We start from the raw sequence: 16,315 nt of genomic DNA, 5'->3' as shown, positions 1-16,315 counted from the left end.
ATTGAGAAGCGATGTGGAAAGAAACACAAAAAGATCCAGGAACTTCTGCCAGTCATTCTGAAGTGATGGTGTATGGCTTAGTGTGTTCTCTTGAAATATTAAATTTTTCATCTTCTCAACAGAACTGGAAAACAAAGAATTGACAGCATGGGAAGATGAATAGAGTGGAAAAATGTTTGAATTTGAACAAGATAGTAAAAATCAGTTTAATTTCTCTTCAACAAAAAATAAAAACTAATAGTTTGTTTTATATCAGATGAAATGATGTTGTAACCAATGTTTGTTGGTTAGTGTACTGTACTTTTCTAGTAGAAAAGGCTAAGCACCTACACTCAGGTACTGCTGCTGGGCTAACAAGGGATAATTTGCCAAATGGAGGCAATTCACTTTGATCATATGACTCTACACTCCAAAAGTGGTGCTTAGTAGCTGTTAGCTCTTCAAAATAAGGAAATAAAAGCTGCCTGATTCCCAATTATAAGGTCACTCCTCTTCCCAGAAGTAGCAATTGCAACACTTGCATTGACTGAATTGAATTTTGATTTTTAACTAAGAACTGTAATGTCTGTCTTCCAGTTACAATCTGCAGGTGGATCTTTTCCAGTTTATATTTAAATGGCTTTAGTTTCCAAAAGAGACAGTAGGCAAAACCTCCAGAGGGGCTTACATGTAAAATTGCATATGATGAATGTCTCTTTGAAGTTGTTGTGCACTGTTGTTAGTATTTCAGATAATCACTGGTTCTTCTCTGTTTCACAACAGGGATATTTGCTGTCAGTACGCCTTTGGAATACAACATCTTACTAAATGCAAGCAGCCCCGCTCTGCTAGTGAAGCCAGCAGGTCAGGAGCATTTTGCTTTTGTGGATGGCCTAGATCCCTATACCCTGTATGAGATAAGACTGCAAGCATGCCAGAATGGTAAGAGTTTTTTTTCAAAGACTCACCTCCATGACTGGAAAGAAATGGAGATTTGCCAAATAGATTCAACTCATGAAAACAGATAAAATAGTATTTCTACATCAGAGTGAAATGTTTACCTAGTGAAAAGAAAGCCTAGCACTGAATGAAGCATTAAATATTTCTCCATGTTATATCATGAATATTTTAAATGGAGATTTTAAAAATGTATTTTAGGTAATATGTACCTTTTTATTAAAAGCTATTCGCAATAGCATAACAATTATTGAAAATATGCATACAGAACAAAATGGATTCTGTAGCTGTTCACCTGGAAGAAATACTAATCACAGACACTAGAGCAGAGCCCAAAGATTAAAAAATTCCTTAAACTTAGTAGAAATTCTCAAAATCTGAAATCTTTCTAAACTAATACTTTAAAACCAATTCTGTTCTCACCTGCACTGGTGAAAGTTATAAGGAAGTCACTGATGGAGTTGCACTTATTTAAATGAGTCTTTAATAAATAAATGAGGCACCATTTCATTGGGAGCTTCTTGACTTGACATTCATCAGCTTTCACTGTACTATCTGTTATTTCTGGTAGCTTACTCTAGAAATTCTCAGTCCTGAATTCCATCTCAAAGAATGGATGGATGAAAAAAGCCAATTCTGTCACTGTCATCCTAGCATGTCAGTGAAATCCAAATTGGCTCCTTCTCAAATTTATCCAAAATTTTTATTATTTTAAGCCTATTGTACTAATATATAACTTACTGGCCTACAGACATTGTTGCACATTGTAAATACCGTTATGAGATCCCAAAGAGTTTTGTGAGGACAGTATAATAGTTGTGATTAGACAGACAGCTTGAAAGGACATTTAAATAATTTACCATGGAAAAGATTCCCTAACCAGTGAATATTTTAATATGTTTTCTGTTTTGTTTTATTACAAATCATGAAGTGTTCTCTTCAAATCATGAAGTGTTCAAAGTGTTCTCTTGGTTTTCACTTCCTTTGATTGTTTCATCCAGTAAATGTAGCCTTTGAATATTCCATTTGGAATATTTCCATTATTTACTCGTGCTTTGTATTATTTTCTTATTATTTTTTTTTCATTTCCATTATTTTCTTGTGCTTTCAATTTTTTTTGGTCAAGGAAGAAACACTTATTTCTAAACAAACTTCTCTTTTTGTAGGTGGGTGTGGAGTGGGTGGTCGCACATACTCAAGAACTGCTGAAGCACCTCCTAGCGGATTGAGCCCACCTATTGTTAAAGCAATGGGATCTGCACTCATAGAAGTGAAATGGGCACCACCTAAGACACCAAATGGCATCATTACTAACTACTTCATTCACAGGTAAGTGCTTTATCACCTCAAATTCTGTAGCCATATTAAACTGTTAATTTCTTTATTCCTTGAATATTAGAAGGTGAAAAAATGTAGAAGTATATGGTAAAGTTTGTCTTGTTTCTTGCTTTTCAAATGCTATGGCAAGATGCTGATGTAGGGATAGACAAATTGAGAATGAGACCTGAGACAAGAATCTTATTCTACAGTAACAGAAAAAAGGTGAAAATACACTTTTTTTCAAAATCAAAGGAACAGGCAATAATTGAAAGATAAATGCTCATTGTGGGTGTTTGCATAGATGACTAGGTACCTTCTTCAGTCCTCTCTGATGGGCAATTGCGAAATTTGGAAAGGAAGTAGGAGTAATTCACTATTGTTGAGATTTTCAAACTCTGAAGTGATTTCTGAGTTCCTAACACAAAACGGTTTTCTAAGAGGAATTATGTACCTGTCTATGAGTAAGTAATCTGGAGTGTGATTATAGTACAGTTTCATTCTATAAAATCTTCCAATTAAATTATAGCTATTTATGTTCCTTGGTGTTTGAACTCAGCTGCCCTGTCTAGGTGGTTGACTTGACACATCCTCAATCCCTTAGAGGGCTTCATAAACTCTGTGTGAAGATTTTTCTGTAAAGATGTTTGTGCTCTGCTACTTTGTTTATCAAAGTAGCAGAGCACTGACATCTACTGTGCCCATTGATTCTTTAAAAGCTTGCTGAAGGGTATATGAATAGCTTCTTGAATAGCTTCAGAAAGTCAGAGGACATAAAACTCAAGCCACATGTTAGAAAAGGATTTAAACTCTAAATTTTCTTTTTTTTTTTTTTTCTTTTTTTTTTTTCCAACTATAAACTTGTAGCAAACACATGCTGGGCTGAATCTGGCCTCCCACACAGAATTTGGGACATATTATTATGTTAGAGCTCTGACTGAGAAGACAGGGAAACAAATTACATTTTGAATCAGCAGTGATAATTAATATAAATTCACTTTTGCATTAAGCACGGTAGTCTCTAAAAATTCCTACTTTTTTTGAAATACCTTTTTCTTTGCTCTTTTTAATTGTCTCATCAAAAAATACCAAGTTCTTCTCCTTTATAAAGAGAAATAAAGTGTACATTATAGCCTAAGACATGTCTTCACTCTGTTGGTTTTGTAAATAAAGCTGATGATTACTGCTGCTATTCCATGGCAGCCATAGAACAGGAAAACAGGAAATATAATGCAGAAAGCCTGCTTCAATGAAAAATACTGTAAATTGAATTTGACAGCATTTGATGGCATTTGATTATTCTAGTCACAGCCAAACAATGATATAAAGAGTAATATGAAACAGAATGTGTTACTGCCTAGCAGACTCAAAAGCAATAAACCTTCCTCCAATGTGACACAATCACTTCACAATCATAATTGTAGCCTGTTTGATACCTCTGAGTACAGCAGAAGGGCACTGACTGACATAGATACATTTTGTTTTTTATTTAAAGTGAAATGAAAATGGCGCACTGGGGCTCCAGATACAATCGTTATATTCACCTACATAGGCATGAATCACTTGGCAGTTATTTCAGCTGAAGTTTAAATGTGCTTAGACAACAACAATATCAAATCTTTCTCAGATAGCTGCAAAAAAATCAGAAATGGGATGTAAGAACATAGTTCTTTTTCATTTTGTAGCCACACATAGCCTTGCATTGTTGTAGCAGCAAAACTGCAGTATTTCCATGGGAGGTTATGGCATGTAATTTCTTCTTCATCATGTGCCTTTTCCTTACTGAATCACTTAGAAAATAAATTCATTTGACTCAAAACCTAGAATGTTTGGGGAGCTAGCATGGGTGTAGATCCTTGCATTAAAATGTCAGGACTCGTTCTTGCTACTCAAATTAATAAAAACACTGGCAAGTTCACAGACATTTTGTCAGAAACTAAAAATTAAAATCTTAGTTAATGATAAAAAACATGGTGACATTTTATTTTTGATTCATATAACAATAATAAACACAGATCTGAGGCTTTTAAACTTTTCCAGAAAAGACCACAACTTAGAAGAGATTGTGAATGAGAAAAGATGTGGTTCATGAGACAATCACCTAATCTACTTCTCTTTCCATTCATCATTACATAACATCGTTGTGACAGAGAAATTGCTACCCTGGAAAAATAATATTATGGAAATAGATAATATATTTCTTGCTGTATTTTAATAAGATATACATGTACTTCACATCAGCTAATGGAACTGCTCTCTATTGATGACCAGTATGCACTGTATAAGATGCACAAGATGACTCCTAATATCTCCAGTAAAATTATAAGGATTTGGGTTCATATCTGGCTTAAGGGAGTCTGAATTTTTGCCAGTGTCTACATCATGCTCAGCAAGATTATGTTATTTAGTACAAGTATGTGAGATTGTAATGTAGCTCATTAGCTGAGCGATCCTGATGGTGAAAATGTAGCAGAAAAAAATCAACAGGCAATTTAAGACACAGGAGATGTCTCCATGGCTGTTAACTGTTCTGACTTGCAGTGCAGAGGCTTCTAGATTGATTCTTTATGATGACTTAATTGCTTACCCTTATACCATTACCATGAACTACACCAAGGACAGCTTCCAAGGCACACATACATGTATTAGTAGATGGTTTAATACAAAAATCCTTATGGATGGATATGTCAATAGGTATGAGAACTCATGAAGGATTTTATTTATACCTGTAATTGATGTAATACCTAATCTAGCTTAGCATGTTATATGCAGTAGTCTCAATTTCCTTTGGTACATTTTTTATAGCAATGCTTGTAAATAGGGAGCAAAAAAAAAAGGAAAGAGAAAAATATGCAAATCACATAGTATAGATGTGTGTATAGATTGGTGTTGTAAACAAATGTCAAGTGAAGCTTGCTTTGTTTAGTTGGATATGAAGCTGGGGGAGAGGGTGGAGGTGAAGGGGGTACATTGCTGGTGCTGCATTGTTTCCCCGCGAAATCATTTCAGAATGTTTTACCCTAGGAATAGCAGACACCACAAAAACCATTACTTTTGTGTTCATGTTGAAAGATAAACATATGGAGAAGTTGACCTCTAAGACCTCAGGGATTCACTGAGTCTTCCTCCACATAAGGAAACTGAGGGGTAAGAGTTGCAGTTAGTGTTGTAGTCCTCTGCATACAGCTCTATAGTCATCTGTCACAAAGAAGATTATGTTCTCCTCTTTGTTTCATCTAGCTCCAATTGGCTGTGGGGCAGGGAGAGTTTGCCCTTATAAAAATAACTGTATCTGAGCATCTTCAAAATGAATGTAAGCAGCAAATCAGACTATGCAGATTAAGAGACAGCTTCCAGCTCTTGGAAATGTTATTCTCCTTTGCAGCTCATTGTACATAAGAAACGCTTCCAGTTAAATGAGCAGTTGAATCTTAAATCTTAAGACGATTGAAATGATTACAGACTGTTCAACCACTTCTGTTCAAAGTTTATTCATACACGAAGATACTCTGTTTTTTAGCACCACAGATGGAACCATTTACCTAACCATAAGTTTCATTCATTAAATATTCAGCAGTAATAAGATCTAAATACTTAACCAGACTACATTGTACAGCTTTGCCTGTGGATGAGCTTACTGTTGGTAGCATATTTGATCTTTCAGTGTGAAAAAACTGTTTATCACAGAATTTGTAGAATTTATAAAACATAAATGTATGTATTCATTTAAGTGTCAGTGCTTCGCCAGACAAGACAGATATTACATGGAACTGTATTGTGCTATAATATACTCTCTATTCACTTATCAGCAGAGATCTTTAGGCATGTTTCTGAGCACACAGGGAGAAGACTATGTATTTAGGTGCATTAAAAAGGCATAGTAGCGATTCATCTTTCGGAATTGTATGCCTTGCGCTAAGTCATTGAACAAGATCCAAGCAATAGTTCTGCAGAGGGCTGGTACTAAAAATATCTGATGGAATTTGAGGATCAAGAGGAGATTTTGTATCTCCACATGTCTAGACATCTATTTCATTGCGTTGCAAGAGAGAATTGCTTGAGAATGTTTCCTTCCAGTTCTATGTGCCATTATTCACCCAGTTCTGCCAACCAGTTCTCAGTATCAACATAGATGTCCTGGTTTCAGTTAGAACAGAATTAATTTTCTTCCTAGTAGCTGGTGGAATGCTGTGTTTTGGCTTAGGATGAGAAGAGTGCTGATAACACCCCGATGTTTTAATTGTTGCAGAGCAGTGCTTATACCAAGCCAAGGACATCTCAGCCTTTTGCTCTGTCCTGCCAACAGGCAGGCTGGGGGTGCAGTAAGAGCTGGGAGGGGACAGACCCAGGACAGGTGACCCAAACTAGCCAAAGGGGTATTCCGTACCATCTGACGTCATGCTAAACAATATATAGGGGTGGCTAGCTGGGGGGAGGGGGCCGGACTGCTTGGGGTTAGGCTGGGCATCGGTCAGCGGGTGGTGAGCAATTGCATTGTGCATCACTTGTTTGTACATATTATTATTACTTTCCTATTATCACCATTGTAACATTATTATTATTATTGTTATTATTATTTTGTTATTATTATTTTCCTGTCTTATTAAACTGTCTTTATCTCAACTCACGGGCTTCACTTTCCATTTCTCTCCCCCATCCCAGAGAGGGAGGGGGGAGGGTGAGCGAACGGCTGCGTGGTATTTAGCTGCCAGCCGGGTTAAACCACGACAGTATCTTATAATTTGCCTGGTTTACCACTCTAGAGACATTTTACCTCAAAACACTTGTATTTTCAATAATGCGTTAACGATTTAAAATACACAGTGCCCGTATAGCCTGCTTATCTCAGAGTTTGGCAAAAGTTCTTTCATTTCATGGAAGAAAATAATGTGCTCATACATGCCTTACTTATGTATACACACAAAGGATGAATAAACAGCTGTGTACACACATTTATTCTTTATATTCTTTATGTTTGCCTTATGTACCTGAGTATGTTTTATTACAAAGAAGCTAAGATTGTCCATTTAAATAAAAATATGCATTTTTGTATTTTTCAAGTAATACTGGGATTGATCTAACAAAATAAAAACCAAAATAATTCTGCAAAATGCAGATTTTCTCTTGCCAAAAAAATGTTCTTCATCTTCTCTGTGTGTGTAGTGATGATGACACCTGGTAGTCAGACAAACTAATTTTACTTCTGTGAATTTGCCCTACTTGCAATAAAAGTGGCAGATAATGTAATTTGTTTTTTGTTGTTGGCAAGGAGGGTGAAAGTGCTTTTACGTTCTGCAAAGGCCAAGGTTCTTGTGAAGAGTAGGGAAAATACTTAAATTCATGTGCAGTAAAGCACAACTGTCACCGAGATTTATCACAGTGTTTAAATGTAACCAACTTAATTTCACACAAACATTTTTATGCCAAGTGAAAGAATTGATTTGATAACTCTGTTTTGAAGATGAGTGCTTTCCCTTTTACATCTGTTGTAAATTATATATTAGAAGGGGCCACATTAGAAAGGGGGTGAGGCTCATCTGTAATCTCCTCTGATACTCAGAATAGGTCCTAAACAAGCAGATGTAGTAGGAATGGATGCTACATACACACACACATGTATGTGTGTGTGTATGTATACATACATGTATATACATAAAGAAAAAGTAAGTATAAATATCAAAATAAAAATCTATATGTGCCAAAAGCCTACACAATGAATTGTCTTTATATATCTAAGCTTGTATTTTTGTATAAGTTTGTGTTTTTGAAACAAAAAAAAACACTGGAAAAAATACACAGTTTATTATAAAAAGCACTCCTTGTGATATTTTAATGAGTTTTTCTGGTATAGCTGCAAATTCTGCTCAGTTTATGCACAAGGGATTACTTATTCTATTTGCAAGAACAAATGGGATGCTTATTGTGAGGAAACTAGAATAAAAAAGTGCGCAGCCTTTGTTTTGAGGCCATGTTATTCTATTTATCCCTTGTTCACTAGGTAACGTTTTTCTTTCACATTTGTGCTAATTTTCTGTAAATGAGGGATCCTCAGATGAGTATCTCCATAAATAGCTTGATTTTCAGAAATGTTGAAAACTTGCACACATATTGCAATTTAAGTCATTATTTTAACAACTTAAAATGTGCTTCAAATTTCATGTTCTAAATTTTGAAATTTGAAATACCTGATGTGTTCTATCCTGAAAGAACAATGTGGTATTATATTGTAAATCTGATACTACGGAGTGTGACAGCACACCTGTTTGCAGTGTTTTATCGTATTCTGGATGAATAATGATTAAATATTTGCCTGAAAATCTCTTCTTCACTACTCAAGCAACTGACATGGGTTCACGGAAATACATTTAAGGCAAAATGACTTATAGGTAATACCTCATGTGTGTGTAATGTATAGAAATATGTTCTGTACTTTTGGGAGTTACAAGCTGAACTTAGATCTCCAGGATCCATTACCATGTTTGATTGCTTTTGATTTCATTTCAGACGTCCTGTGGGCAGTCAGGAAGAGTTGCTTTTGTTCATTTGGACCGAGGGAGCTTTGGAATTTGTTGATGCATCTGATGCTCTACAGCCTTTTACTCTCTACGAGTATCGTATTAGAGCCCAAAATGCTGTGGGGTCAGTAGACAGCCTGTGGGCCTCAACCCGAACTCTGGAGGCTTCCCCATGGGGCATGGGAGCCCCTGAAGCACAAGCAACAAGTCCATACTCAGTGCATTTGAACTGGACCCAGCCTGTTTCTCCCAATGGTGTTATATCTCTGTATCGAGTAGTCTATCAAGAAAAGCACAGTGATCCAACATTGAGCATCCCAGCTGTTACTGCACTAACTGTGATGGTAAGAACTATACAACAAAACCAGGTTTTGGTTGTTTTTATGCTGCTTTGATCTCTGTGGTATTTTTAAAATCTCATTTAACATGGATTTAAAAAGTGGGTTTTCCCAATTGCTAAGTAGGTTTTTGGTTTAAATTTTGGATTTAGCCCAGTGAAGACTGAAACATTTCACATTAATATCTATTCCTTGGTAAATGCAAGTCAATTGCTCAAAAACATAAATAGGCCATGTCTTGAGGAATGCATGCATTTAATTTTGTCTGCCTTGCTCTGAGAATACTTTGTCTGATTGTCAAAATAGTTTCACGGAATCTGCACAAAGAAGAGCAAAATCTGCTCTTCTTGCATCTAATACTAGTTTTGTAATTCAGTTGGATTCATAAATTGAATGAATTCATTAGTAATTAAATAGATCATAAATGCAAAGCATTTGCATGAATACACTTTTGTAAAAATTCCCCTCATAATTCATTAGTAATATAAGCAGATCTACTTTTACTTTCATTACACTTACATACAATAAAACATTACTTTGCACTGTTAAGATACCTTTACCTTCAAAAGACTTTATGAACATGACCATCCATAAATATAACATTCCTATTCAGTATGTGGATGAATAGACAGGGCAGGTGGTTCCGTGAACTGACTAACATGATGCAAATCAGTGACAGAAGTGGTTGTAGTTAGTGCACTTACCACTACTCCTCCCATCTATATGTTACATACTAGCCCTTCTACAAAGACAGCATATAGAGAAGAAATAGAACTGCAGTGCTATATATGAGGATAGCTACTGGATTTGGCAGCCTCCCGAAAACAGTTTTTAGAAAGTGTTTCAGCTGGTTGTAATAAGGTTGGGTTTCCATAGCAGTGCCACCTCAACTCCATAAACCTAGAATTTTGTCTAAATGAAATTCATAGGCCATGTTAACATTGGATAATTCTGGAACTCCTCTAAATTCCTAACTAACCAATTAAGAATACTAAATAGTATTATGTTTGTTATTCATGTAGGATCCTAAAGGACATACTCTGGAATACTCAGTATAGTAACCTTGAAGTAACTTCCTTAGACAAATCTTGACATTAAAACATGGGCAAAGTTTCCAACTCAGGAATCTTATGTACTTTTGTGGTCATACAGTTCCAAAACAGTTTAGTGTCTAGCTTCTTGGGTGGATGGCTAAAGATATATTAATAGTAATAATAATAATAATAATAAAAAAATAAATAAAAAAAAAAAAACAGGTTCTGAACTGAATGATAGAAATATGTACTTTTGGCTTCTGAAAGCCAAAAATTGTATTTCTGTTATATGGTATGCTAACTTTTAAAGTAGATTGGAATTCTAAAGGTATTGAATTTCAGTAGGATTGTTGTATTTTGCTCCTTTAACTTGTTTCAAAAAAAAAAAAAAAAAAAAAAAAAAAAAAAAAAGCACAACCATAACAGTGATGGAACACCTAAAATTTTAAATGACAGGGCTTCTACTAATACTCTGCTTCAGCAGCATGCAGTGTGTTGCTGAGCATCAGAATTGACCTGGCTAGTCATGCATTGCAATACCTTCTAAGCATGCCAACAAAAACAGAAAATGTCCAAGATGGTTGTGTTGTGGGTAATAAAACCTACCAGAATGGCCTTTTAAATAATGTTGCCACAGTGTGTTTCTTTAACAGCATCAGTTAAAGGCCTTTCAAATTAACAAGCTATTATTTACTGAAATAGTATTTTCCTGACTCCAAAATCCTTTATTTTCCCCAAACATTATCCTGACTCAAAATGTCATTCTGGCAGCATATGCATGTTTGTTCTACTAATGCTGCACTGAAGCTGACTTGCATGTTTTTCGTACTCTCCTTTGTCATGACTGTTTATCAATTATTAGTTTTTGCTACGCTCTTTTATTTTTAAACATGATATTACCATTTGGGGAGAAATCTTTCTGCAAAGATCTTCCATCAGTTGCACTCACTTTAAGCTGTTGCAACTACACTAACTCAATAGAGTTGTTGCCTATTTTACAACAAGGAGCTGAGATCTGAATCCTTCCTCTTCTGAACCTAACGGAACAGCTAAAGCTTTGAATCAAAGTTATTGACATAGAGTGCATGGAGTTCTGTTATCAAAGATATCTTCTGGAGGTCAGGTCAATTATCCTAACAAGAGAAAACCTGGACAGCAACTTTCAAAGTTATAGTCCCTTTAAAATAGAGTTTTATCATAAAATTGCTGATATACCCTTAACTGTAGCTTTGTGAATGAGACACTTTAATTAAAATGTAATTTTATTGAAGGAACTAGCATTCCAATGATTAAACTTCTGCCCCTTTAAAATATAGCTTTCAGGGGTACTAAGCTAAATCATTTAATCTCCTAAAGCATCTCTATTGGAGCTCCCTCGTGGGATATGCCATTAGTCATTCTCTCACACAAGCTTGCATGTTACAAGCAAGACTTAAAGTATTAAGTGAGCAATGAGTTCGGTCCTTTATTTAATCTGTTAGACTCCATTCTTATCCCATTAGATTATTCCAGAGAAAAAGCAGTGCTAGAATCACAGTAGCCGATCCCACCCTTGCTCTCATTGGTTGCAGCCCAGTTGCCTGCCACAGCACATAATGCTTGCCCAAAATCCAAAGTATAAATACAATCCTGGTGGCACTGCAGGATACAAATTAAGGGCTTGCAATTGCCACTGCAGACTGTTATAATGTAGCAGCTTCTTTTCCATCCATTTCAAAAGCCAAATGAGAAGCATCTTCTGGGTTTTCAAACCATTTGACAGACTTACCCAGTCTACCTTCCCAAAATGTAGCTATTCACTCTCCATTGAAGGTTAATTAATCTGTACTTGAATTAACATGTTGAAGTTATGGCTGTCCAGTACCGTAAGGTAATCACCAATCCCTTGAAATTCTGCACTGCCTATGGAGATAAAAATGAGAACTTCATTCTGAGAGTAAAAGTGGCTGCCACTCATACGAAGGAGGATCTCCCTGCAGCGTAAGAAGCAGATGATGTACACATGAGCCATTTTGCTGGTTTGCAGTTAAAGAGTGGTGTCACACATCTTCCTAGCTTGCTTGGCCAGGAGTGTAGTGATGGATGGTATGTGACAGCAAGTTAAACTGACATTCTGGTTTATTTGCAGAATGAAGTCAAGTCAAGACTGGTTATAGTGCAAGCTGCTTCCACAGTGTCTTCCTGATACATTTTAACCCTTTAAAGGGAGAATGATATTTAGGGCCTTGTTGACAACACTAATGTAAGACAGATGTGTTTACAGGACAATGGATTGACAGTAAGTTCTCGTTTACAGAACACTGCAGAAAATGACTAGATCGTCAAAGATGATGTTTCCCTCTTCTGAACATAGGGCTTAAGCTTGTCAATGCAGCACCCACAGCTGATTTTACTGTAAGGCCAGTACCACAAATGGCAGCAAAGCATCAGAGCTGTTTAACTGCTGCGTGTCAAACATGGCTGTGAAGTTAAAATGTTTGGACTTTTCCTTGGTAGATGTATAGCAGATAAGTAATGCTGTCTCTCCCATGACAATTGTATCAAGTACTTGGTTGCTTACCATGAGCAGGAGAATTCAAACAAACCACAAAGATAAGCAAAAAAATATAAGAATGTGGAGCTGTTGGAATGCTTGGAGGACAAGAGAAAGCAAAAAGCATCCGGAGCTGAGGGTTGTAAAGAAAAACCCTGCCTGCATTCAGCAGTGCCCCCTGTTGTTATGTAGAAGTAAGGCCTGTGTTCTGTGTTAATGTGTTATGTAGAATTAAGGCCTGTGTGTCAAGCCTGCCTCAGCAGCGTGTGATGAAAAGTACAGTGTGCTTGTTACAGGATGCAAGAGAGAAGTGTGTGCATTACAGACCTTATTCCTTGATAATCTTACATCTGTGCCTACCTGGAACCACACATCTACTCACATTGTGTTTTGCAATATGAAGCCCTCCTGCCAAATTTATCCTACCAGGCTTTTTTGGCATACCTAAGTCAGCTTAGGGTGTAAAAAATTAATATGTCTCTTAGCTGATAACACTGCACCAGCAAAGCCCTTGGTTTGGATGTAGCTATGCTAACAGTTGAGAACATATGTTGGCTTACCTTACATTATTTGGGGAGGTGGTATGTAACTACAGTGGCCAAGCTTCTCTTGGCAGATGCTTCATGTCTGGTAGGCAAATCTGTAGACATATTGCAGAATAGCAATAATAATAGAGGCCTTGGTAGGAGAATAAGGCTTTGGCTTGCATGATTTTGCTTTAATAACCAAACAATAATTTGTATATTAAATGTTCAACCAGAATAAAAATAAGAAAATAGCAACTGCTTATTGTAAAGCTCTATATAACATATATTGGAAATAAAAAGTGGCCAGTACTGCCATATACACAAGGTCCCTATGCAGGATTTTACAGATCTCTGCAATCTTGCATCCAGAGTTAGCTCAAGTCTATTTATCACATTCAGAAATACTTAACACATCTGTGTGTGATCTTTCATTTTTGTATCCTCTAGTAGACCAGTCAGCATTTGGCAACATTGGATGTGACTTACAACATGATTATTAACCTCCTTGTATATGGCATTATTCAGAAGTTCAATATGCAGGACTGTACATGAAAACTTCCTTATAGAAGAGGGAATGTAGACCACAGGCACAAGAAAAATATGCCAAAGAGAGAGACCAGTAAAACTTTTTTATACATTCCTGTTTCAGATACCTGGGAAGTGGACTGCACTGTAAATGGAGGAATCCCTGCACAAGCCATAAATTCAGAATATGTGCTACTTAGCAAAGAATGAAAGCTGTAAACGGCAGTGGAGGGCAAAAGTTAATTAGGTTCCTGTGCTGCTGTTAGCAAGTGGAAAGTATCCCCAACTAGAAACAAGATGGCTGCTCCAGCAGTGCCCTAGTACAGCCAAAAGATCAGATCCTTAGCTATGCAAGGGCTTCTGGGTTAGGGGGAAATCATACACAGATGACTAATTTTTTTATGGTTCACAGCCGATCAAAGTGAAATTCAGCAGCTGTTCAGGACAAGTGACCACTCTAACGGCTGTAATATAACCCGCTAAATAGAGAGGGAATTGCATGAGAGCAAGAGGTTAGCTGTGATTATCGGCAGGTGAGTGCTTTATTGAAGTTGAAAGACCATTAACATTGATGGAGTAATTATTTCAACTTGAAAGTAATTACCTTGATGGGTGATAACTTCTCCAGTGTTCCCAGATTTGATTGGACCAAACAATTGTGAACTCTTGAAGCCTAAAAAAATATTACAACAATACTGCAATGTTTAAATTACTGAAACCATTGTTAGAGTATTTTAATTATGCCTAACACTGGAAAAGATTTTAACTTACAACAACTGGTGACCTCTCATGTATAGAGACATTTGCTTTCTAATTTCAATGAAATGACCCACACCTACCACGTGTGTGCTATATGTGATGGGTTTGCAAATGAATCATTTGATTTAAATGCAGTTTTTAAGACTCAGAGCCTCGTTAGCACAGTTTCAGGAAGGGCTTGTACTGGAACTGCTGTAATTGTTTTATTTGCCAGGAAGCCCAATAATATAAAATGCTTCCTGTGCTTTAGTCTCTAGACTAACGTCTGTTAAGCTTGTGCAGAATGAATACAGGACAAGTGCTCCTTCACGTTGAAGGCTGATTAAAAAAAAAAAAAAAAAAAGTGTGAGAGGCAATCTGTGTCTCACAGATTCTGTTGTTTCCATGCTGCTGCAGAATATGCTGGTTTTGGCACTACAGCTCTGTTTAAATAAGCATTTGGATTGGCACTATGATGCCCCTCCAGAAACTGATTAAGTGCTTCAGTAAGCCCCACCTATCAAGACAGACATGTAGAATTGCCTAATTAGAGCAGAAAGGATGAAAGGGATTGTTGCACAACTTCACTGATTTTGAAGTACCTTGGTAATAGAACTGGATGAGAACAGGGAGAGAGGAAGAGAGAGACTCCAGATCCAGCCACTTCTATTTATTGCTGTAACCAAAGCTGCTTCAGTGACTCCCTGGATGCTTTCAGCAGCCACAGAAACATAACTTTAGACCCTGGTGGAGTTCTGCCAAGAATTAAAGAATCCTTGTGAATTAGGATGCGGGGCAGTAGGGAAAGGTTTATTTGGCATCTGTGAGGTCTTAATATGTTGTCGGGTGACTGGTGGTTGGAATTAGTGAAGGTTACAGTAAGAAAGTTTATTTCATTATAGGTTTTCTTCAATAATTTCTCCCTAATTCATTGTGCAACATCAAGTTAATCTAACTTCGCCCTTTGAAAAAAAATGTTGGACCAGAAATAGAACCTGATAGGACTGCGTTTGTCCATGCCTAATCACACAGTCCACGTGATTTATAACTAATGTGACTCAAATACCAAACTGAAGTAGATTTTTGAAAGTAATCCACAGCTGACAGATTCCACATCTCATGACAGTTTTCACTGATTTGTCCAATCTTGTGTTTTCATGCCAGTACTTCTTAAACACAATAAAAAACAAAAGATAGTCTCTTTCAGAAGTTATAGCTATTTCACAGTCTTTGTATCTTTTTCTGTTCTTCTCACTATTTCTTCAAACATACTCTAAGTTACAACTAAATTTTTCTTTGTCAGTTTGCTTTGTGAAATAAGACTTCAATTCCCAAAGAAATAATCAAAAGTTTCTTCATTTTCTTCATAATATACGGGATATTCTTTTTGTTGTTGTTGTTGTTGTATTTAACCTTAATTTTAGAACTGATTCTGGGTCACTCCAGTTACTAACACGTTTTTCAGTGACTACATTTAGTATTAGATTGGAGTTCAACCTGTCCCACTTCCCAAGGGTTGTGTGCATCAGGTGGATGATGAACTGCAAAGCGAATCTGTGGAGCCACGTGCTGGTCTTTAGTGAGAGTGGTCTTTAGACTGCTCAAATACCATCATCTGCCTGTGAAGTTCCTGGAGTCAGTTTATGCCACAGAGAAAGTCAATTGACAAGACCAGAGTGTCTAGATCAATAGGTATTTTTTTTTTTCTACAAAGAAATTAGTTCCCTATTTGGAAATAGCTGGTGTATTTTATCCTTGGGTTTCTCCTTGTGCCGGATCCAGTTTTCACCCCTCCCACAGGTCATTTTTGCTGAGTGAAACGTGTATAATCAGGTCTTCTGAGGGATATTTA

General features: G+C 36.6%; 1 protein-coding gene across 1 annotated transcript in view; it reads left to right on the top strand.

The window, feature by feature from the left end:
- Positions 1 to 16,315, top strand: part of USH2A (usherin) — a 417,498-nt gene that overhangs the window by 356,443 nt on the left and 44,740 nt on the right. The window contains exons 59-61 of the mRNA XM_084512774.1: positions 763 to 921; positions 2,103 to 2,265; positions 8,758 to 9,112. Coding sequence (XP_084368900.1) covers positions 763 to 921; positions 2,103 to 2,265; positions 8,758 to 9,112 — 677 coding nt within the window. The remainder of the gene's footprint in view (positions 1 to 762; positions 922 to 2,102; positions 2,266 to 8,757; positions 9,113 to 16,315) is intronic.

Source organism: Aythya ferina (assembly GCF_964211825.1).
Source record: "Aythya ferina genome assembly, chromosome: 3".
Lineage (NCBI taxonomy): Eukaryota > Metazoa > Chordata > Aves > Anseriformes > Anatidae > Aythya > Aythya ferina.
This window is presented reverse-complemented; position numbering and strand designations above follow the sequence as displayed.